General features: G+C 51.8%; 1 protein-coding gene across 4 annotated transcripts in view; it reads left to right on the top strand.

The window, feature by feature from the left end:
• The window catches only part of OGDH (oxoglutarate dehydrogenase), a 77966-nt gene that overhangs the window by 43932 nt on the left and 11925 nt on the right, over positions 1-22109 (top strand). For 2 of the 4 annotated variants that reach the window (XM_047763508.1, XM_047763509.1), the window contains exons 5-11: positions 554-598; positions 9787-9902; positions 13586-13740; positions 13867-14013; positions 14437-14527; positions 14862-15041; positions 17940-18068. In XM_047763508.1, coding sequence (XP_047619464.1) covers positions 554-598; positions 9787-9902; positions 13586-13740; positions 13867-14013; positions 14437-14527; positions 14862-15041; positions 17940-18068 — 863 coding nt within the window. The remainder of the gene's footprint in view (positions 1-553; positions 599-9786; positions 9903-13585; positions 13741-13866; positions 14014-14436; positions 14528-14861; positions 15042-17939; positions 18069-22109) is intronic. The other 2 variants (XM_047763510.1, XM_047763512.1) reach the window with 1 other exon arrangement.

The raw sequence follows: 22109 nt of genomic DNA, 5'->3' as shown, positions 1-22109 counted from the left end.
AGCTGTGCGTGGCACGGCTCCTCCGTTGTGGCTCTGCCTTCTTGGGAGGGGAGACCAGGGACCCTCTCCCACTCTTCAGAATCCAGCAGGATCTTGAGCTTTCGGGTCTAGGCTGCTGCCTGGGGCTCCAGTTCTGAGGAACAGGACTCTAGAAATGAGGCTTTTACATTGCCTTCCCCCCAGTTTTTCCCTGCCGAGGCGGTCTAGACTGCGTGGATCTGACTTCCCGGGGCCACTTCTGCAGGACGGGTGGGAGGTGACGGTCTCAGCTGCCGCCGCCACCCCTCGGGGGCGCCCGGGTTTCAGGCAGCGGCCTTGCCCTCGGTCAGGTTCACCGTCTCCCAGGTGTCCGTGTGCCGTTTCCATGAGCACCCGCATAGCTCTCCGACCACGTCACCCACCGTGTTCTCCTTCAGTGTCCGTGTCTGTGTGACGGTGTCGTGCTGCCCGTGGCTGCGGGAATGGTGCAGGGTTGTGGGCGTGCGGGGTGTTAACTAACTCTCACCTGTCTTTTTCCCTCTCCGCTCGCCCTTGCTCCCACTCTGCCTCTCAGACCTTGCAGTTTTCAAGGAACGACTTCGAATGCTAACCGTAGGAGGTACGAACGTCGCGAGCCTTTCCCTTTTCTGGAGCCGAGGACTTCATTTGAGCGGGACGTGCACCCTTCCCCAGCATGCAGTGTGGGGAACGTTGACACGGCTCCGTCAGTGCTTTTTGCCGTTTGTCCACTGTTTTGAAATACATTGTTCCTGTCACGTAGCCGTTAGCCAGCCGGTAGAGCTCCTTGCCCTGTCATTTTTGTTTCTGTTCCTTTGTGTTCAGAAGAGCACCTTCACCGTCGCGTGTGTCTCACCGTCCCGCTGCTGGGCTCCCGGCTTTGGCGGAGACGGTCCCCAGCTCCTGCTGCAGCCAGCGGGACCCGAGGCCCGCGCCGCATCCTGCATGTCGGCACGTTCTCTCCCGCACATTCTGCACTGTGCACATGTGACTCGACTCTGGATTCTTTCAGGTTCTGCTTCCTGGGCATTTTTGACACGATTTCCCTTTTGATCTGCCCGTGTTTGATGGACAACCAAAATATCAACACAAAGTTATTTAACGACCCCTGGTTCTGGGCCGAGCCTCTTCGAAGAATCCAGAGTGGGGTGCCGGGGGTCATCTGCCTGCTGTCGCTCACCGCAGCGGCCAGTCTTCCATGCCAGGCATCACTCAAAAGTCCTCTTTTTCCTCCATCTTACGCACGATAATCTGTGAGACTCCAGCTTGGATGAAACGTTTTATGTTGACGTCACGATAGATTCATATGCAGTTGTGCAAAATAACAGGGAGATTCTCACATGCCTCTCAGCCAGTTTCCTCAGTGGTACCATCACGTAAATTGTGATAACGTTACGTCAGGATGCCGACACTGTCAGCGGTCAGGCCACAGACGTCTCCATCACTGCAGGGGTCATTCCCGCTGCCCCCCGTGCCACACTCACCCCCCCTCCCTCTCACCCCTGTGGTAGACCCCTGGCAACCCCTGTTCTGTGCTCCACTTTTATAATTTCGTCATTTCAAGAATGTTATACAAATCACAATATGTAACATTTTGGAATTGTGATTTTTTTAATCAGCATGGTTTTCTAACACCAGTTTTTCCCTTCCTGATTGCTGAGTAGCATTCCTTGGCATAATTGTCCCATCGTTGTTTTAACCATTCACTCATTGAAAGACCTTTGTGTTGTTTCTGTTCTTTGGCTAATAGGGTCTTTTACAGAGCAAAAGTTTTAAACTCTGATGAAGTCCAGTGTATCAATTTTCCCTTTTATGAATCATGTTTTTGGCATCACGTTTAAGAGCTCTTTTCTTAGCTCTAGATCCTGAAGATTTTTCTCCTCTGTATTTTTCTAAATGTTTCATTGTTTTGCATTTTACATTTAAATCTGTGGTCCATTTTGAGTTCATTTCTCTGTAAGATACAAAGTTTAGATCAAAGTTTATTTTTGGCCTGTGGACGTCAAATTGCTCCAGCACTGTTAACTGTAAAGTTTGTCTTTCTCTCATTGAAGGACTTTTATCAAGAATCCGTTGGTCTATTTCTGGGTTCTCTGTCCTTTCCCTTAGCGGATGTATATTTCTTCGCCAGTACCACACTGGCTTGATGACAGTAGCTACTGAACTTTATTTTCCTTTTTCAGAATTGCCTTGGCTGTTCTGGGGCCTGTCTCTTTCCATGTAAATTTTAAAAGAAGCTTGTCTATGTTTACAGAAACTCTTGGCGACATTTTGGTAGGACCGTTTAGGGAGAATCGACATCTTTGCTGTGTTACCTTCCAATCCATGAACATAGTATGTCTCATTATTTAGATCTTTGATTTCTTTCATCAGCTTTTTGTAGTTTTCAGCATACAAGTTCTGTACATGTTCTGTTAGAGTTTTATAGTATTTCCTTTAAAAAAAAAAAAATGTTAGTGCTTCTCTTGTGTCCTGTGACCATGGTAAGCTCACTTATTCTAGGCCTTTTTTTTTTTTGGTAGATTCTTGAGGATTTTCTGGGTAGACAGTCATCTCATTTGAAAATAGAACCGATTATTTCTTCCTTTCTAATCTGTATGCCTTTTATTTCCTTTTCTTGCCTAATTGCCCCGATTGGACCTTCCAGCCCTGTGTTGAATAAGAATCATGAGAATGAACGTCCTTGCCTTGTTCCTGATCAGTGGTGGATTACATTGATTGATTTTTCAAATACCAGACCGAATTTAACATGTGTTGCTGGAATAAACCTCAGTTGGTCGTGGTGTGTAATTCTTTTTGCATATTGCTGCATCTTGCTCCCTCCTCCCCCACCTAGATAGACAGATAGATAGTGCATCAGTATTCATAAGGAATATTGGTCTGTATTCTATTTCTGCCTTTTTCTGCTCTTGGTATCAGGGTAATTCTAGCTTCATATAGTACACTGAAAAGTTTTCTTCCTGTCCTGTTTTCCGAAAGAGATTGCGTAGAATTGGTACTAATTATTCTTTATATATTCAGTAGAATTCCCCATCAAAACAGTCAAGGTTTAGAGATTTCTTTTTCAGAAGCTTTTTATTTATAAATCAAATTTCTTTAATAGTTAGAGAGCTATTCAAATGATCTGTTTGGTACTGGATGGATAACAGCCCTTTGTGTTGTGCTGGGAATGGTTCGTTTCCTTTGAGCTGTCAAGTGTACGCATACAGAGCTGTTCATGGTGTCCCTTCGCGTCTTTTTGGTACCTGCAGGGTCTGCATTGATGCCCATCTTGTTCCTGATGCTGGTAATTCATATCGTCTCTTTCTTTGTTAGTCCTGTCAGGAAGTTGTCGATGTTACTGATCTTTCCAAAGAACCAGCTACCTGTTTTCATTGATTTTTTTTTCTTTTGTTTTGCTGTTCTCAATTTCTTTGATCTGCTTTTATCTGGGTTATTTCCTTACTTCTGCTTTCTTTGTGGGGTTTTTCCTTCCTTTTTTAGGTTCTTATGCTGGTTAAATTCCTGATTGGAGCCCTTTCCTCTTTCCTAATGTTTGCACTTAACTGCTGTAAATATCCCTCTCAGAACCGCTTTAGCTGTCCCACAAACTTTTGACAGGTTGTATTTTTTGTTTCCTTTCAGTTCAGTGTGTTTTTTTGATACTCCTCAATATTTCCTCTTTGAGCCATGGATTTTTTTTTTTTTTTGTCTTTTTGCTATTTCTTTGGGCCGCTCCCACGGCACATGGAGATTCCCAGGCTAGGGGTCCAATCGGAGCTGTAGCCACCGGTCTACGCCAGAGCCACAGCAACGCAGGATCCGAGCCGCGTCTGTGACCTACACCACAGCTCACGGCAACGCCGGATCGTTAACCCACTGAGCAAGGGCAGGGACCGAACCCGCAACCTCATGGTTCCTAGTCGGATTCATTAACCACTGCGCCACGATGGGAACTCCGAGCCATGGATTATTTAGAAGGTGTTGTTTAATTTCTAAGACTTTGGAGATTCTCCTTTTCTCTCTCTCTCTCTCTCACACTGATTTTTTTCTTTTTTTTTTTTTTTTTAGGGCCGCACCTGTGGCATATGAAAGATCCCAGGCTAGGGGTCTAATCAGAGCCTACGCCACAGCCACAGCAACACCACATCTTAAACCCACTGAGCGAGGCCAGGGATCAAACCTGCAACCTCATGGTTCCTATTCAGATTCGTTTCCACTGCACCACAAGGGGAACTCCTCCTGATTTCTAGTTTGAGTCCATTGTTGTTGAGAATACACTCCATGTAAATTAATTAATTAATTTTGTTTGCTTGCTTGCTTGCTTGCTTTGCAGGGCCACACTTGGGGCATGTGGAAGTTTCCAGGCTAGGGGTCAAATTGGAGCTACAGCTGCCAGCCTGTGCCACAGCCACAGCAACATGGGGTCTGAACCACATCTGGGACCTACACCACAGCACATGGCGATGCCAGATCCTTAACCCACTGAGTGAGGCCAGGGATTGAACCCACATCCTCGTGGATGCCCATCAGGTTCATTACCACTGAGCCACCATGGAAATTCCCCACATAATTTCATCTCTGCTAAATTTGTTGAGGTGTTTTTCTGGCCCAGTGTATTATCTGAATGGGCATAAGTTCCATGAACGTTTGGAAGGAATGCATATCCTGCTATTGGGTGAAGTATTCTATAAACGTCCATTAAATCCTGTTGGTTTTGAGTCCTTCTAGATCCTTGCTGATTTTCTGTCTACTTTTAAGTCAATTACTGAGTGAAGGGCTTTGAAGTTTCCAGACAAACTGTAGGTCTTCTTCTGTGTTTCTTTTCAGCCCTCATTCTTCGGCTCACATACTTTCATCTCTGCTGTTTGATGCACACACACAGTTAGGATTGCCATGTCTGCTGTATGGATTGGTTTCTTCGTTATTATACATTATAATATGATTATACGTTCCACTCTGTCTCTGGTAATTGTCTTCGATCTGATGTCTACTTTATCTGATAATACAGCTATTCCTGCTTTTGTTTGTGTTTACATGACATATTTTCTTCTGTCCTTTTTCTTTTGGTCTGCTTAAATCACTGTATTTGAAGTCCAGTCCTGTAGACACGCATGGAGTTGGGTCATTTTTTTAAAATCCACTCCATCAATCTCTAAGTGATAAATGTAGATCATTTATATGTAATGTAATTATTGATATGTTAGGGCTTAAGGCTGCCATTTTATGGCCTTTTTTTCATTTCTGTGCTTTATTTCGTTAGTTATTTTTACTTCCCTTGGATTTTTAAGTCTGTACTTTTAAAAAGTTTTCATTTTAAAATGTAAACAATTGGGGAGTTCCCATCGTGGCGCAGTGGTTAACGAATCCGACTAGGAACCATGAGGTTGCGGGTTCGGTCCCTGCCCTTGCTCAGTGGGTTAACGATCCGGCGTTGCCGTGAGCTGTGGTGTAGGTCGCAGACGCGGCTCGGATCCTGCGTTGCTGTGGCTCTGGCGTAGACCGGTGGCTACAGCTCCGATTAGACCCCTAGCCTGGGAACCTCCATATGCCGCAGGAGCGGCCCAAGAAACAGCAAAAAGACAAAAATAAATAAATAAATAAATAAAATGTGAACAATTGGTTTAATTCCACTTTCCTTTAGATATAGTCTTGTTGAGATCTCTTTGTGTTTTGGCGCTTTTTAGCCTTCCTAGTGATTGTTTGGGTGTGACGGCACATGCTGAACTCCCCACAATCTACGGGTGTCGTCGTTGCAGCAGTTCAGGCGGAGCGTGCTGGCCTCTCTTCACATCCCTTCACGCTCTCCGCTTAGAATATTCGAGTGTCCTAAATGGTTCCTCTCCGTATGGATGGAACTGCTGTAGACCGTGTTATAAATTTTGCTTCAGCCGTCAGACATAATTTAGAAGACCCAAGAGAAGGAAAGTCTGCTTGCCTCTATTTTTTAATTCCCATGTTCTTTCTTCCTCCTGAGATTCCTTCCGATATCATTTCCTTTCTGTTTAGAGAACAGCTTCCTTCAGCCCTTCATTTAGGGTGACAGATTCGCTCAGTTCCCTTCCTCTGAAGACGATTTCATTTCGCCTTCATTGCTATAGGATATTATCACTGCATATAGGATTCTGGGAAGACAGTTCCTTTCTTGCAGCTCTTGGTAAACGCAGTGCCGCTTCCTTCTGGCCTCCATGGCTTCTGTTGAGAAATCTGCTCTTGGAGTTCCCGTTGTGGCGCAGCAGAAATGAATCTGACTAGGAACCAGGAGGTGGCAGGTTCGATCCCTGGCCTCGCTCAGTGGGTTAAGGATCCGGCGTTGCCGTGAGCTGTGATATGGGTCGCAGACGCGGCTCAGATCTGGCATTGCTGTGGCTGTGGTGTAGGCCGGCGGCAACAGCTCCAATTCAGCCCCTAGCCTGGGAATCTCCATATGCCGCAGGCACAGCCCCAAAAAGACAAAAAAAGAAATCAACTGTTACTAAGTTGTTTGGCTGTCTAAGCAAGGTGTCACTTTACTCCTTTACTGTCTTTGAATTCAGAAGTTTAATTGTGACGTGTTTTGACGTGGATTTCTTTGGCTTTATTTTATGAGTTCACGGAGCTGCTTGACTCTGTGGGTTAATAAGTCTTTTGCCCTATTTGGGACGTTTTCAGCCTCCCTCTTTCTCTTATTCTGGGATTCATCAACACAGATGTGAAGTTTTGTGTTAGAGCATCACGTCCCGAAGACTTTCTTCGCTTTTTTTCCTAGTCTGTTTTCCCTGTGTCCTTCAAGTTGGTTCATTTCTCTTGTTCTGTCTTCAAGATCACTAATCCTCTGTCCCCTGATAATGGCATTGTGACTGTTTACTAGTTTTACTAGTTGTAGTTGTATTTTACAGTTTCACAATTTCTCACTTGGTCCTTTTTTCTGTCTTCAGTTTTTGCAGCAGGTTTTTATTTCTTTGCTGAGACTTTTTTTCCCCCCACGTCTCTGATATTTTAATTGCTCACTGAAATCATTTAATAACGAGAATCATAGATAACTCTTAACATCTGTATCGTTTGGGTGTTAGTGTCTAATGATTGTCTTTTCTCATTCAGTCTGACATATTTCTGGTTCTTGTTATGATGTATCAGGACATTTGGAGAATTGTCAGGCTTGGGATCTCACTTAGATCTTTTTTATAGCAGGGCTCAACCACTACTCTGGTGGGGAGGGTCCTACCTGGTTACTCCGTGGGGATATGGACATCCTGGGCCCCAAGGTCTCCCCTGACGTTGGGGTTGGAGAGTGGGCTAGGACCTTGCTTCCCAGAGGGAGTGAAAGTTCTGGCTCCCTCTTGGGCCTTCTCTGAAACCTTGGGGCAGGGTTGGAAGTCAGGGTGCATTACAGCCTGGCAGGGGCATCAGTGGGGCTGCGGTGTGTCCTGTGTGTTTGGGCAGAACAGAGCAGTGATGGTCTGAGAGTTTTCTGTCCTGTGAGGCTGCCCTTCTCCCGGTCCTTTAATAAGAGCAGCTTTTGTTGGGGCTTTTTTTGTCTACACCTGTAGAAGTTTCTGAGTTCTTTACTCTGAGTCTGGGATCCCGGAGCCCAAAAGGACCCTCAGGGACCTCCCTGGCTGTCTGGCCTTTTCTCTGCTTCTCAGCCTCGTCTCATGCTTGTTTTCTGTATGATCTCTGGGGCTTTTAGTTGCACTCAGTGGGGGATAGGCAGAGAGATGAGATGTCTGTACCACCTTTGCTAGAAGCAGCCGTCTGTAATTCACGGTCCCAGATGATTGGCGAACTGAGGCAAGGCGAGCAGTTCTGAGCTTTGGTCGTGAGGTTTGGTGGTGCAGCCCAGGCATCTCGAGTTCAGGGGGGTGGGGGTGAAGCACTGCACACGGGGGGAGGCCGAGGCTCTTTGTGCTGAAAGGTCACAATCAGCCCACACTCGGCCCCGCCACAAACACCCCACCAGTTAACCCCACAGTCACAACGTTCAGAAGGTTCCCAGCAGAGTGTGCGCTCTGTGGACACGCTGGTTACCTGAGCCTTTCCACCAGCAAGGAGAAGTGCCCCCCAGAGAACCTCAGTTGTTTTCATGAGCCCTGAGAGCCAGGCTGTGACTAGCCAGAGCCATGCGCTTTACCAGGCCCATGTGACGATAGAACAGCCACAGGACATGGGTGCAGAGCTTCACCAAGCCGCTCTGCTACCATCGCCACTGCCCCCAGGTGAAAAAAGCCAGGTTGCTTCATTTATTTATTTATTTATTTAATTTATTTATTTTATTTTGCTTTTTAGGGCCCCACCCGCAGCATATGGAGATTCCCAGGCTAGGGGTCGAATCAGAGCTACAGCTGCCAGCCCCAGCCCCCAGCCCAGCCCCAGCATCGCCAGATCCGAGCCGTGTCTGCAACCTACCCCACAGCTCATGGCAATACCGGATCCTTAACCCACTGAGCGATGCCAGGGATCGAACCCACAACCTCATGGCTCCTAGTCGGATTTGTTTCCACTGTGCCACAATGGGAACTCCCAGATTGCTTTTGTTGTAATAAAACAAAAAGGGTTGAAAACGTAGAATTTGCTTTTAAAACTTAAAAATGAAGTGTCCTAAGGCATTAGATGGATGAAGGCTGTCGTTCCCAAGCAACCTTGGGTAGGAGCCGCTAGGGAGGAGGTTCCGGGCCCACCTGTGACCAGCCGAGTCAGTTCTGGTGTTGGAGCCTGAAAATGTGCATTTTTACAAATCTCCCAATCCCCCCTCCTCGGAACTTGGATACACAGCTGTGTTAGCAAGCGGCTGCCTGAGTCCCGTACTGATCCTTTGGTCTTATTTACACACTTAATTAGGCCAAGAAACAGGAGAAAGCTGATCTTGCACAATCAGGTGCAGGAGCCTGGGGTGCCCGGTTTAGAGTTTCACCGTCCATCCGGGCGCCTGGGGTCATGAACTACACCTTGCCTCCCTGCAGCTGCTGTTTTGTTTCAAGCTGGGCTGGATCCTAACCTGTGGTGGCACCTGATGATTTTCCTCCAAGTCTCTTTCTCTTTGATAATTACCGCAGCCCGGGACAAGCCTGTGATACCCAAGAAGGAGCCCCTCCGTCACATGCTTAGCAGCCTGAGGCGGACGAGGTGGCGCCGTGTCCGTGGTGCTAATGGCATTGATGGGGCAGCGATCGGTTCTTAGCGATTAGTCAGGAACGAGGGTCAGGGTTGCACCGGGCAGAGCGAGAATCAGACCTGGGACTGCCGAGCGCCGTCTGGACGAGGGTCTTCGTGGGCAGCTAGGTGTTCTAGAAGGACGCCGTCCTGCCGCCCTTCATCAGAGATGGCCGTGGGGTCCTCTGCCCAGCAGACCGCTCTTGGGGTCCGTCCCTCACTTCGCCTCCTGGCTTCCTTCCCTCACCACGTACAGACGCTCTGGCCATTAAGATCTCTAAGACCTGTTCTAATCCAGCTCCTTTTCCACTCGAATTCTCTCCTTAACTGCGTTTCATCTGCTCTCTGATTGACTCACCCAGTGCCTTTTCCAACCTACATTGCTTTGTGTCTTTGGGGCCTTGAATACATTTTTCTCTAAATGATGAGTAATTGGTGCACTGGACTAATATATGCATAGTATGAATTTTACTCTTATTTACCTATGATGCCAGTAATATACTCAGCTTCTCTTTGTTGCTAAAGTTTGTGTTTCTGGCTGTGACAATAGTGTTGACTTTCCTATGCAGCAGAGGTTTTTATGCCTTTTCTCTTCTCTTTTCTCTCCCCTGGGGCGTCCCTTCCCTTTTGCCTGAACCGTGGCCCCCGTGTGGCTGTGCCCGTCTCTCCTCACCCCCGCAGGGTTCTACGGCCTGGACGAGTCTGACCTAGACAAGGTCTTCCACCTGCCCACCACCACCTTCATCGGGGGGCAGGAGTCGGCCCTTCCTCTGCGGGAGATCATCCGGCGGCTGGAGGTGAGAAAACACACAATGGCCAGAAAACTCTAGTGGACCTGCTAAAACCTCGTGTTGGCGGGAGGCCGCCAAACGAGGTCGTTTATTTTCCTGATCCTGTGTGTGTATATATATGTATATTGATGTAAGAAGGGAATCTTTTTGTTGTTGTTGCTCTTTTGATGAAAATCCGTTTTTATCCTTATAGTCAGCCATTAAAAAAAAGTAGAATTGGGGAGTTCCCTGGTGGCACAGTGGGTTAAGGACCTGGCATTGTCACTGCAGTGGCCTGGGTCGCTGCTGTGGCTCAGGTTTGATCCCTGGCCTGGGAATTTTCACAGCCCCCCGCCAAAAAAGTGGAGTTTGCTTCTAAGAGTTAAAAAAAAAATAAATGTGTCCTAAAGTATTAGGTAAATAAAGGCCGTTGTTCCCAAACCACCTTGAATAGGACCAACTAGGGAGGGTCCTGGCCCACCCAGGACCAACTGAGGCAGTTCTGGTGTTGGAGCCTGCAAATAGGCGTTTCTACAAATCTCCCAGAGATGGGATACACGGCTGTGTTTGCAGGTGACTGCCTGAGTCCCCGATCGTCCTGAGCCAGCATTTGAAGGGACAGAGAGCCCTGTGCGGCTCTCTTTTCAGCCAGGCCCGTGCCGGAGCCAAGGAGTTGGGCTCTGACGGACTCCAGGGGCCCCAGCCATAGTGCCCCTTAGCCCTAGGGGGCCCCACGTCCAGGGCTCTTCCATAGGAGCCTCCTGTTCTAGCTTGTGCCAGCTTGGAGTACCTCATTCTCACGGTTTACAGATACTTGTGTAAATTCATCTGATGGCACATTAGATGTATGCGCCTTTGCACGTGATATGCGCGTGCACTCAATTGCTGTATCCTCTGACGGCTTAAGGTATGCCCTTGGTCCTGTGACATACCATGATCAGCTTGTAGCTCTTTGGAAAGTTAGAGCACGTGCAACTTCTTGGCTTCCTAACATTCGTCTCGCTAGACGGAGAAGCCGAGAATCAGCACCTCAGACTCCCTGCCCTTTTCTCCTGGGGCTTGAGCCAAGAACAGGAAAAACAAAACATGATCCAGGGGCCCAGGAACTGTGTGTCCAAGTTAATCGCTGAATTCATGCTGTGTTTTTGAGCTTTTAATTGTTCAGTAACAGAAATACTGCCTCTCTCAGGCATAGTAACAAGATTCTGCCCACGTCAGGCATGGTAATAGTAGTAATAGTAATACTGCCCCTGTCAGGCATAGCGATAGCAAGAATGGTAATACTCCCCCTGTCGGGCATGGTGATGGTGATACTGCCCTTGTCAGGCAGTCGTAATAGTAGTAATAGTAATACTGCCCCTGTCAGGCATAGCGATAGCAAGAATGGTGATGGTAATACTGCCCTTGTCAGGCAGTCGTAATAATACTGCTGCCTTTATCAGGCAGTGGTAATAGTAGTACTGGTAATACTACTCTTGTTAGGCACAGTAATAGTAGTGACAAAGTTGGGCATAGTAACAGTAATGGTAGTACTGCCCCATCAGGCGTAGTAATAGTAGTACTGGTAATACCACTCTTGTTAGGCACAGTAACAGTGGTAATAGTAATGCTACCCCTGTTGGGCATAGTAACCGTAGTAATGGTAGTACTCCCCCTGTCGGGCATAGTAACAGTGGTAATAGTAATACTGCCTGTCAGGTCAGGCGTAAGGAACCCGGGCTGCTGCGTTTCTCCTGCCTCCCTGTGGAAAGATGAGACGAGAGCTCCTCTCCCTCCCCCTCCCCCCTTCCTCCCCCTCCCCCCTTCCTCCCCCTCCCCCCTTCCTCCCCCCCTCCCTCCCCTCCTCCCTCCCCCCTCCCTCTCCCCCCCCCCTCCCTCCTCCTCCTCCCCCTTCCCTCCCCCTCCCCCTTCCTCCTCTCCTCTCCTCCTCCTTCCTCCCCCTCTCCTCCCCCCCCCCTTCCCCCCCCCCCCCCCCCCCCCCCCCCCCCCCGGCCAGGCTTGCAGCTCAGATTCAGGTCCCAGAGAAGGTAACTGATGGAAGGGTGAAGGTTCACGTAGCAGACACCATGCTTTCCCAGATTTGTCTGTGCAGAGATTCAGCTTCTGCAGGTCAGTAGATCAGGGCACCGTGCAGCTCAGAGGATGCTCGCGCTGGCTCTGAGGTCAGGCAGGGAGGCCAGCGCACCCCATCCCTGCCTTGTTGTCATCCAGTTTAGAAGCTGCCTGTGTGAGGATTCATTGGGGAATAGGGGCCAGCGGTTTCCTCCGCCTCCGTGCTCTCTTCGTCCCCTGGCGGCTAGGCTGACAGCAGAGCCTGAGCCCGGCCATGATTCTGAGTTCAGGGTTTCATCGTCCTGGAGCGCACGTGCAGAGGTGCCCACCCTGGGGTGGAAGGCGGGATCCCCGGCACATCCTCACCCAGCACTGGGCTGGCCGTTTCCATGTCTCTTGTGAAAACCAAAGGCAGGGACAGAAGCGCCGAGCAGAACCCGACCTTCAGTGGCTGCAGTGGAGACGATGAAAGGCCTTGGGAGGCTCACAAATGTCCTGCCGCACCAGGGCGTCTCTTTAATTCCAGTGGGACGTGAGGCTGGCTGGCAGCCCCTCCTTCCGCCCCCAGGTCAGCTGGCAGGCGCAGGAGGGAGTGGAGAGTGAGCGCTTGGCTTGGGAAGGCTCGGGCCCCTGCCGAAGGCTGCCCAGCGGGCTCCTCTGCCTGGTGGGAGTCAGGAGAGACATCGAGAGCGCCCGGGGGCTTTCCAGAGAGCCGCCTCCCCGCCCCGGGCTCTCCTGCGGCCTCCCTGCCTCTCTCACTCTTAGCTCCTTTCCCACTGAGTTCTGCCCGTCTCTGGGCTTCTGCCTGCACAGACCTGGCCAGCTCGTTGCGCGGGTCACCGTAGGCTTCCAGCAGGACTCCTGACCTCCTCCCCAGCGTGGGAAGTGTCTGCTCTCTCCAGGGCCCTTTCTTTTGTATATGCGTGATCACACTTCCACAGGACCCGCGGTTCTCAAGGGGAGTCAGCTCTTTTTTTTTTTTTTTTTTTTTGCTATTTCTTGGGCCGCTCCCGCGGCATATGGAGGTTCCCAGGCTAGGGGTCAAATCGGAGCTGCAGCCACCGGCCTACGCCAGAGCCACAGCAACACGGGATCCGAGCCGCGTCTGCAACCTACACCACAGCTCACGGCAACGCCGGATCGTTAGCCCACTGAGCAAGGCCAGGGACTGAACCCGCAACCTCATGGTTCCTAGTCGGATTCGTTAACCACTGCGCCACGACGGAAACTCCTAGGGGAGTCAGCTCTTAAAAGTAGAATTCAGCCTCTCAGAGCCTGCGAACCCTAAGTGGCTGTGAACCACCAGCAGCCTCAGGCTCTTCTTTCTCACGGTGCTGGACACAGTCTGACCTTGAGGTCAGAGAAGCTGCCTCCCCCAGAGCTCCCCAGTCCCTGGGCCAGTATGTCTGTCCTCCTGCTGTGAAGGGAGCGTGCCGTGGTCCCGCGGCTCTCCCCGTGCCTTCCCTGCCCCATGGGCTCTGTGCAACATGCAGGAGGCTTTTCACGGCCGGGTTCCCAGTGAGAGGAGGTTGCGGGCCCAGACCTGGTGCCAGGCTTGATTTCTGGCTAAGTGAGCCGTCGACATCCGTGGATGAACATCCCCTGATTGTGCGTGTGTGTGTGTGGTGTGTGTGTGTGTGTGCGCGTGTGAAGAACAGATGGCCTACTGCCAGCACATCGGGGTGGAGTTCATGTTCATCAATGACCTGGAGCAGTGCCAGTGGATCCGGCGGAAATTCGAGACGCCTGGGGTCATGCAGTTCACCAGCGAGGAGAAGCGGACCCTGCTGGCCCGGCTCGTGCGGTCCACCAGGTACGGGGCACCCTGGTACCGGTGGCGTGGCACAGCCTGTGGACCGCGGCGGGTGGGGTGTGGCTGCCACCCCGTGAGAGCAGGCTTGGTGACCCGGCTCTTGGGGGCGGCTCGGTTCCTGTCCAGGTTTGAGGAGTTCCTGCAGCGGAAGTGGTCGTCTGAGAAGCGCTTTGGTCTGGAAGGCTGCGAGGTGCTGATCCCCGCCCTCAAGACCATCATCGACAAGTCAAGCGAGAACGGGGTGGACTACGTCATCATGGGGATGCCCCACAGGTACCCGGCTGCCCTTCCCGCACCCACAGCTCCGCAGCGGCACCCCTGCCCCAGGACGACCATCCCCCCCCCCCCCCGGGCAGTCACTGTCACACTCAAGCCACAAGCAATTGCAGACCGGCACCTTGTCCTCCTGCCCTTGCCAGGGTCACCACTGAGGGAGGTGAACCTGGAGAGAAGGCTGCTTGGTGACACGAGCAGAGGCCTCGGCTCGGGGGAGGCAGCAGAGGCTGCCGATTTCTCCCGCCCACCGCGGCCTTGGGTGCCAGGCAGGCAGCGGCCCGGAGTCCCCATCAGCCCTGGCCTCAGCTGCTCTCGGGCTGCGCACCGAGGCACTGCCTGTCCCTTGGGGGCGACAGGGATAGACTGGCATCGCCTACTGCCTCGGCGCAGCTCAGGCCCTGCTCGCATCGTGTCCCCCAGGGGGCGGCTGAACGTACTGGCCAATGTCATCAGGAAGGAGCTGGAGCAGATCTTCTGCCAGTTCGACTCAAAGCTGGAGGCAGCGGATGAGGTGAGAGCCCTGATTTCTTTTAGAAACATGTGCAGCCCCAGCCCACGTGAGACCCTGGCTCCGCTCGGGTCTCGGGGAAAACCAGGGCCTGGGGTCATCGTGCTGCCCACGGAGCAGGGCGGCCCCCGGGCACCTCCCCCAGGAGAGGCCAGAGGCCTGGCAGCTCCCACGGGCCTCCGTGCTGGGGGTGGGGACGTGCCCCTGGGACCCGTTTTGGAAAAGGCCTTCCCGTCCTTCCAGAGTGGGGCTTCTGGGAGCCGACGGGATGCAGGACTGGGCTGTCGTGGAGCGTGAGCCTCTCTGTTCAGGGTAAAGCTCGCTGTTGTGTTGCCAGGGGTCTGGCGACGTCAAGTACCACCTGGGCATGTACCACCGGCGGATCAACCGTGTAACCGACAGGAACATCACGCTGTCGCTGGTGGCTAACCCGTCCCACCTCGAGGCCGCCGACCCCGTGGTCATGGGCAAGACCAAAGCGGAGCAGTTTTACTGCGGGGACACAGAGGGGAAGAAGGTAAGGCCCCGGGGGCCCTGAGGCCAGAGGGTCCAGGACAGGCGCACAGCCCCAGACCTCATGTTTCTGGAAGGTAACAGAAGATTGAGTGGACTTTGGAAGAGGAGGGGTAGTAAAATAGGCCCAGGTAGAGACGGCGCTTTCGCCCACGCTGCCAGGGCTGGTGGGCAGGGTCTGCCCGCGCTGCCCCTGCACAGGTGGAGAAGCCCGTCTTGCAAGACGGCATGACGGACAAAGAGGCATTGTCACTAAACACGAGGAGAGAGTCTTACGGAAAAGGCGTGGGCGAGCCCGTGGGCGGAATTGTAAAACCGACAGATGCGGGGAGAGGTGGCCGAATAGATATCGGGGTGGCCCCACTTGGAGACGGAGGACAGCCCGGGGCCCGGGGCCCGGCCCGCTCCAGGCGAGTGATGGTGGTGCTTAGCGTTGGCCGGCCAGTCCGGTTGTGTGTAGACGTCCCCGATGGGTTGTAACTGTTTGTTCTTTTTTAACCTCAAAATAGAAGTCCGTCTGTAACAAGTTACATGATTCTTATTACTTACTGATACGCTCAAAGCCAAGCAATCAGAAAAACCAGGTTTTTGTAGTGTCTGCTTGTGCGTGCTGGGGAGTATCCGAAATCAGCGTCACCGCCCTGCTCTCAAGCATCTCTTGTTCTTTCTAGAAATAGGTCCAATGTCAGGACACTAAAAGAACATACACATTGTGGGTAAAGCTGCAGGCTAACTGGTAAAGAACTTCAGAAGAAGGAGGTACAGGTGTGGCCTAGGGAGAGGAGTGAAAGACAGAGCTCCCGTCGATGGAGCAGCTAGTCGTGTAAGAAACATGGAAGGAAAGAAAGTTCCCTGAGGTGAAAGATGGGCAGAGATGGAGGCGGTGGGAGATGCTGTGGGCAGAGCAGGGAGGAGGCAGGTGGGGGAGGCCGTCTGGCCTGGGAATGCCCTGGAGAAAGCGTCCCCGCACCCACCAAGGCAGGGCATTTGGGGATCTGCTAAAAAAGAGAAAATCTAGATTTTATCCTTGAAAGTACATGGACCTTCCCTTCCTGGTGCTGAGGCCCAGGGAGGGGACAGGAGTTGAGGAGCTGAGGCTCCACAGCCAGACCCCACACTTGTGTCCACCATGTGCCTGTCCTAGAGACCTGCTGGAAACATCCTGAAAGGGAGGGAAATGACTGGAGACAAGTGGTGGAGGGTGTCTAACGTGCAGCAGACGACCCACCAGTCGGTCCCGTGAGGCCAGGAGAGGCTGGTTGGCGCTGTGTGGTTGCCTGGTACTTGTCTGTAGGAGGGGCCCCGTCCATGAGTGTGCCTTGCTCCAGGCCCCCGACCCCACCCCCTCTCTGAGCCCCCCCCCCATCCGAGCCCCCGCCTTGCCTGTGCTCAGCAGCAGATCCAGAGCCCACCAGCCCATCACACCTGCTCTCTGTGCGACTCTTCGCACATCTCTAGCAATTATCCTATTTCTCTGAAATCTGGAACCCAGGGAGCTGGTGTGTTTGTCACTTAAGCTTCAGCACTTCAGAGAAACTATGTAATTTCTATAAATGGTGGCTGAGGTTGCTCCACAGCCTGGCGCAAGACTGAGCCTGACCCAGCTTGGCTCCAGGCTGACCTGGCCACATTTATGTGGGAAAGCAGCCCCCCGGTGCCACAGGGGGCCAGCCACAATCGGAGACCCGCTCCCACACAGCAAGAGGACATCAAGGAGGAGGGACGGCAGGCACATGGGGGTACCAAGCAGAGGGGCAGTGGGCACAGTGGGTCACAGTGAAGGAGGGTTGATAGGTTTGGAAGGAGGAAGACACGGGGAAAGGACTGGAGTCGGAGGTGTCACAGTCACACAGCGTGTGCACAGAGCCTTAGAACTAGCTGTGCACGTGAACCTGTACATCCTGCTCTGCCGAGAGGGCCTAGAAGCAATGAGCTCCGGGAGCAACGAGCACACAAGCAGTAGTCCTCAAGGCCATCCTCCCCCGACAGAACCAGGCTCCTTAGAGAAACGGCAGATTCCAGGGCTGGGCAGGAAAAGCGCAGCAGGAGACTGAAAGCGCTTGCACCAGAAAGCAAGGAGGCCCCACATGAAGCACGGGGCTCCCACGCCAGGTCTGGGATAATGTGCGCATCAAAACAAGCCCTGATACTGGTCAGCTACAGTCTGTCAGTAAAACAGGAATCCATGAGCACATACAACACAAATTAATAAAAGGCAAGAGGAGGAGGCGTTAGGGGATGCGGGCAGGTGCGCAGAGGGGAGGAGTGAGCCCTGGCAGCACCCAGCGGTGCCCGGAGGCTGCTGGGGGCGGGGTGTGGTGAGCAGCAGGGAATGGAGTTCTCCTCGCTGTTCTCCTCACCAAGGAGAAGGGGGGAGCTTACAGGGAGAAACAGCCTGCTCTCCAGCTGATCCACAGAACCATTCGTGTGGAGCAGGCCAGCCCGGCCTCTCCTGCTGTGGAGTGTGCCCTTGCACCAGAGCCTGGTCATGAGGCCATCGGGGCCCAAGGCCCCTCCAGGGTGTCAAGACAGGAGGGTCAAGGGGCTACCCCGGGTTGGAGGGGCTGAGGGCACGTGGCCCTAGCAGCACGCGCACCTGGGGTCTGGGGCAGCATTGCTTTCCAGATGCGAGGGTCCTGTGGGGCAGGTTCAGGGGCAGTGGATATTGGCCCTGCAGCAAATGACAGCAGGGTGGCAGGTGGCAGACGTGGGCTCCTGGTACGTCTGGGGCCGGGAGGGGCCTGGGGTCTTTGTGCTTTCCTGCCATTTTCTTCTGTAATTTGAAATTATCTCAGAGCCCGTCGTTCTTGGAAAAGCAGACTGTGACTTAATCTCCAGCGTGCCTGGTGCGTGTGATGACCGGGACCGCGTTGGGGCTGAGGTCTCCTCTGCGTGTCTGCAGGTCATGTCCATCCTTCTGCACGGGGACGCCGCGTTTGCCGGCCAGGGCATCGTCTACGAGACCTTCCACCTGAGCGACCTGCCGTCCTACACAACTCACGGCACTGTCCACGTGGTCGTCAACAACCAGGTAACCTGGGCTCCGGAGCCCACAGCATCGATAAGACTTTCCCGAGGCTTCCGTGCTCACATGGGTCTCGCTTAGAGTGACTCGGCTGTGTTATCTATAACACATGCTATTACTCAGACACCACAGGAAAGCTTTCTTTAAGAGATTTAGGAGTTCCCACTGTGGTCAGCAGGGTCAGTGGCACCTCTGCAGCGCTAGAACGTAGATTCAGTCCCCATCCTGCATAAAGGATGCGGTGTAGGCCGCAGCTGAGGCTCAGATCCGATCTGAGGCACCAGAGACTTTTACATCTTGTTTCAAGGAATCAAATGTATAACTTCTAATCCCTGAGAAAAGACTTGAATAGATTCTCAGCCTAGTTGAGGTGTCCCTGGCACAAAATGCCACCCAGGCTCTCGGTCAGGTCCTTCATTTCGTCTTTGTGCACACGGTCCTGAAATGTGATCTGGACAGTGGTGCGGCCGTGTGGCTTCTCGCCTGATTCCCACATGCCCACTCAGAAAGCCCTGCTTAATGAGTCGGTGGCAGCAACACGTGGTTCTCCCCATGGCCTGACAGGTTCAGCACCTGGTCGGTGATACACGGAGGCACAGAGAATGACGTTTGTAGCCGACCCAGAGCCAGGGTTTCAGAATCAGGATTCAAGATTCAAGCGTTTAGGGTGCTGAGGCGCAGCCAACAAGGATTAAGTCTAGAGACAAGTATTATATCAAACATTAAACTTTTTCATTAGCGTTTTTTGTTATACTTTACATTCAGTAGAATTCACCCGCTGTGTTGTGTAGTTTCCTGGTTTTAACAAATGCATGCAGTCATGTAAGAGGGGTTTTGGGGGGGTTTTTTTGGTTTTTTTGTCTTTTTGTCTTTTAGGGCCGCACCTGCAGTATATGGAAGTTCCCAGGCTAAGGGTCGAATCGGAGCTGTTGCCGCCGGCCTACACCACAGCCACAGCAATGCCAGATCCAAGCCGCGTCTGTGACCTATACCACAGCTCACAGCAACTCCGGATCCTTCCTTAACCCACTAAGCGAGGCCAGGGATCAAACCTGCAACCTCATAGTTCGTAGTCCAATTCGTTTCCGCTGCACCATGACGGGAACTCCAATATCTTAGAGTTTAATCACTGCAGAAAACACTCCTCTCAGCGTACCTGCTGGCAAACACTATGATTTTGCATTTTCCAGAATGCCCAATAAACGGAGCCCTAGAGCCTGTGGCCCATTGAGTTTGGCTGCTCTCCTCCAGCATAACTCGGCTGACTTTCATCCGTGATCTCTTGTGCTTGTTCCCTCTGGTGACTGCGTAGTGTTCCACTATATGGCTGTGCCAGTTTGTGTAGTCATTCAGCCATCAGAGGGAGTTTGGATTCTTTGCAGCATTTGGCCGTTATGATTAAAGCCAGTGTGTTCACGTGCAGATTTGAGTGTGTCCATCAGGTGTTCTGACTCTTTGTAGATACCTAGAAGTGGAATTGCTGGATTATGTAATAGGCGTGTGGTGTGTTCCTTGTGCTTACTCTGTGTTTCCCTGAAGGAAACTGGGGCTGTGTGGTTTTCACTTTCTTGATGTTGTCTTTTGAAGCACAAAAGTTGAAGGATCTTTGTTTATTGTGTTTTCTGGGTTTGGTTGTGTTTTTTAGGGCCGCATCTGCAGCATGTGGCAGTTGCCAGGCTAGGGGTCAAATTGGAGCTGCAGCTGCCGGCTTACACCGCAGCCAGAGCAACGCCAGATCTGAGCCATGTCTGAGACCCACACCACAGCTCACAGCAATACAGGATCCTTCACATGGATACTAGTTGGATTCATTACTGCTGAGCCACAGCAGGGGCCCGGATTGGACCCCCAGCCTGGGAACCTCCATGTGCCGTGGGTGTGGCCCTAAAAAGACCAAAAAACAGTAAAAGATGCAGAAGTCATTCACAGTAGGATGAATACTGGGACGGGCGATGGGAGGCTGAGGTCTCAAACCTTGAAGCGCAGTGCACTTTCCGTAAGGTTCTGGCTGAACCAAGCGTATCATGATCACTGTCTTACCAGGTCTCTACCCTCGTTTCCCTACGTGGAGAAAGCCCGATGGGCCATGGGACGGTTCAGGGTCTCTCTAAGTGTTCACCAGAGTTCTCCCTGGCATATCACTTTTTCATGTTCTCATCAGTTTCTGATTATTTCTAATATTTCCTTTAGTATGTATGATAAAAGAGATTATGTGAAAGCAATTCATCAGAAATAAAGGATTCTCAGACTGGAGTTCCCTGGTGGCTCAGTGGGTTAAGGATCCGGTGTTGTCACTGCTGTGACTCAGGTTGCTGCTGTGGCACAGGTTCGATCCCTGGCCTAGGTACTACCACGTGCCACAGGTGCGGCCCTAAAAAGACAAAACAAATAAATAAAAATAAAGGAATCTCAGGCTTCTGTACGAACTGCAGTTTTGCTAATGTTTTCTTTAATCTTTTTACTGTTTTTGATGCCATGGATCACGGCATATGGGGTCAGTCAGATCTGTAGCGGGAAAAGAAAGGCCTGCCTTCCTGGGCTCAGAACCTACCTAAGATTTCCCCTTCCAACCTTCTCTCCCAAGGGAGTCCTCAGACGCTAAATATTTTTGGAGAAGAATGTTTATCAAAACTGTATTTGTACTCCTATGAAGTTAGGAAATAAGCCGTATGCCCAATACGGAGGAGTCTTAGTATAAATTTTGGCAAAGCACAGGAAGCAGTCTTGTATAATCACTAACATGCAGTCTCTCGGGGAAGGGGTAACAGCGTGGTGAGTGGAGATGCAGGGTTCTCGTGCCACTGGGAGGAGGGCGCGTGGCACAGCCACTTTGCAGGCAGTTTGATGGTAGGTAGGTGCGGCGCCCGTACCCTGCGGCCTAGATTTCCCTTCCTAGGAGTCCACCGCAGATTAACTCAGTGTTTGCAGGAGAGCACCTGTGTGAGAAGGTGTGCAGTAACAATGCATTAATCACGAGCGGGAAGGGCAGCAGCAGGAGAGGACATGCGTGCACTGTGCCGAATGCCATTCAGTACCCGGACGGCACTGCCAGGCGCTGCTGCAGGACCAGGAGGTGCATGTTTTCAGTCTTGGTCGAGCATCAATACAGACGGTGAACAGACAGCAGGTTGGGAAGGACTTGCACAGCAGGTAGAGGCCGATACCGTATACAAGGCACATGGAGTGTCCCGCTCTCGCGTTTAAAAGGCACGCAGGGAGTTCCCGTCGTGGCGCAGTGGTTAACGAATCCGACTAGGAACCATGAGGTTGCAGGTTTGGTCCCTGCCCTTGCTCAGTGGGTTAACGATCCGGCGTTGCCGTGAGCTGTGGTGTAGGTTGCAGACGAGGCTCGGATCCTGCGTTGCTGTGGCTCTGGCGTAGGCTGGCGGCCACAGCTCCGATTGGACCCCTAGCCTGGGAACCTCCATACGCCGCAGGAGCGGCCCAAGAAATAGCAAAAAGACAAAAAAATAAAAAAATAAAAAAAAAATAAAAGGCATGCAAGTACTCTGTGCTCTGCAAGGCCAAGAAGAGCAAGGAACCCTCCAGATTTACGGGGAGTAGAGAGAGATGGCAGCTCACGCAGGCTCCTGTGCGGGATTGGATACAGGTGAGAAAGACTGGCCATCATGAGGACAGTGGCTGGAGCATGTACACTGAGGGTCAGATACCGTGTTCTTTCGTAGTGAGTTGCTCGGGCTGAGAACTGCACTCTGGCTGGTAAGGAGACGTCAGTGTTTGAGGAAATAAGGACGGTCCGCAGCTTAGCTGTAGATGGCTTAGGAAAAACGTGTGTCTGTGCACATGTAGAATGGAAAGAGCGTGACTAATAAAAGAGGCGAATGGAAACAGTTGGTGAATCCAAGTAAACTGGGGAGTTCTCTGTATTCTTTCAGCCTTTTCCTAAGTCTAAAATTAGTGATCCATCAGCCTGAGAGATACGGTGTATCGTTCATGGATACATGGGATACATGTAGCAACACATGGAAGTTAAGTCCTCTCCTTTCAGGGCCGTGCTGCCTGTGTGAGAGTCAGCCACAGCAGAAA

The sequence above is a fragment of the Phacochoerus africanus genome, chromosome 16 (genome assembly GCF_016906955.1).
Source record: "Phacochoerus africanus isolate WHEZ1 chromosome 16, ROS_Pafr_v1, whole genome shotgun sequence".
NCBI classification, from domain to species: domain Eukaryota; kingdom Metazoa; phylum Chordata; class Mammalia; order Artiodactyla; family Suidae; genus Phacochoerus; species Phacochoerus africanus.
Note: the sequence above shows the minus strand (reverse complement) of the source record. Positions and strands in the feature narration are given on the sequence as shown.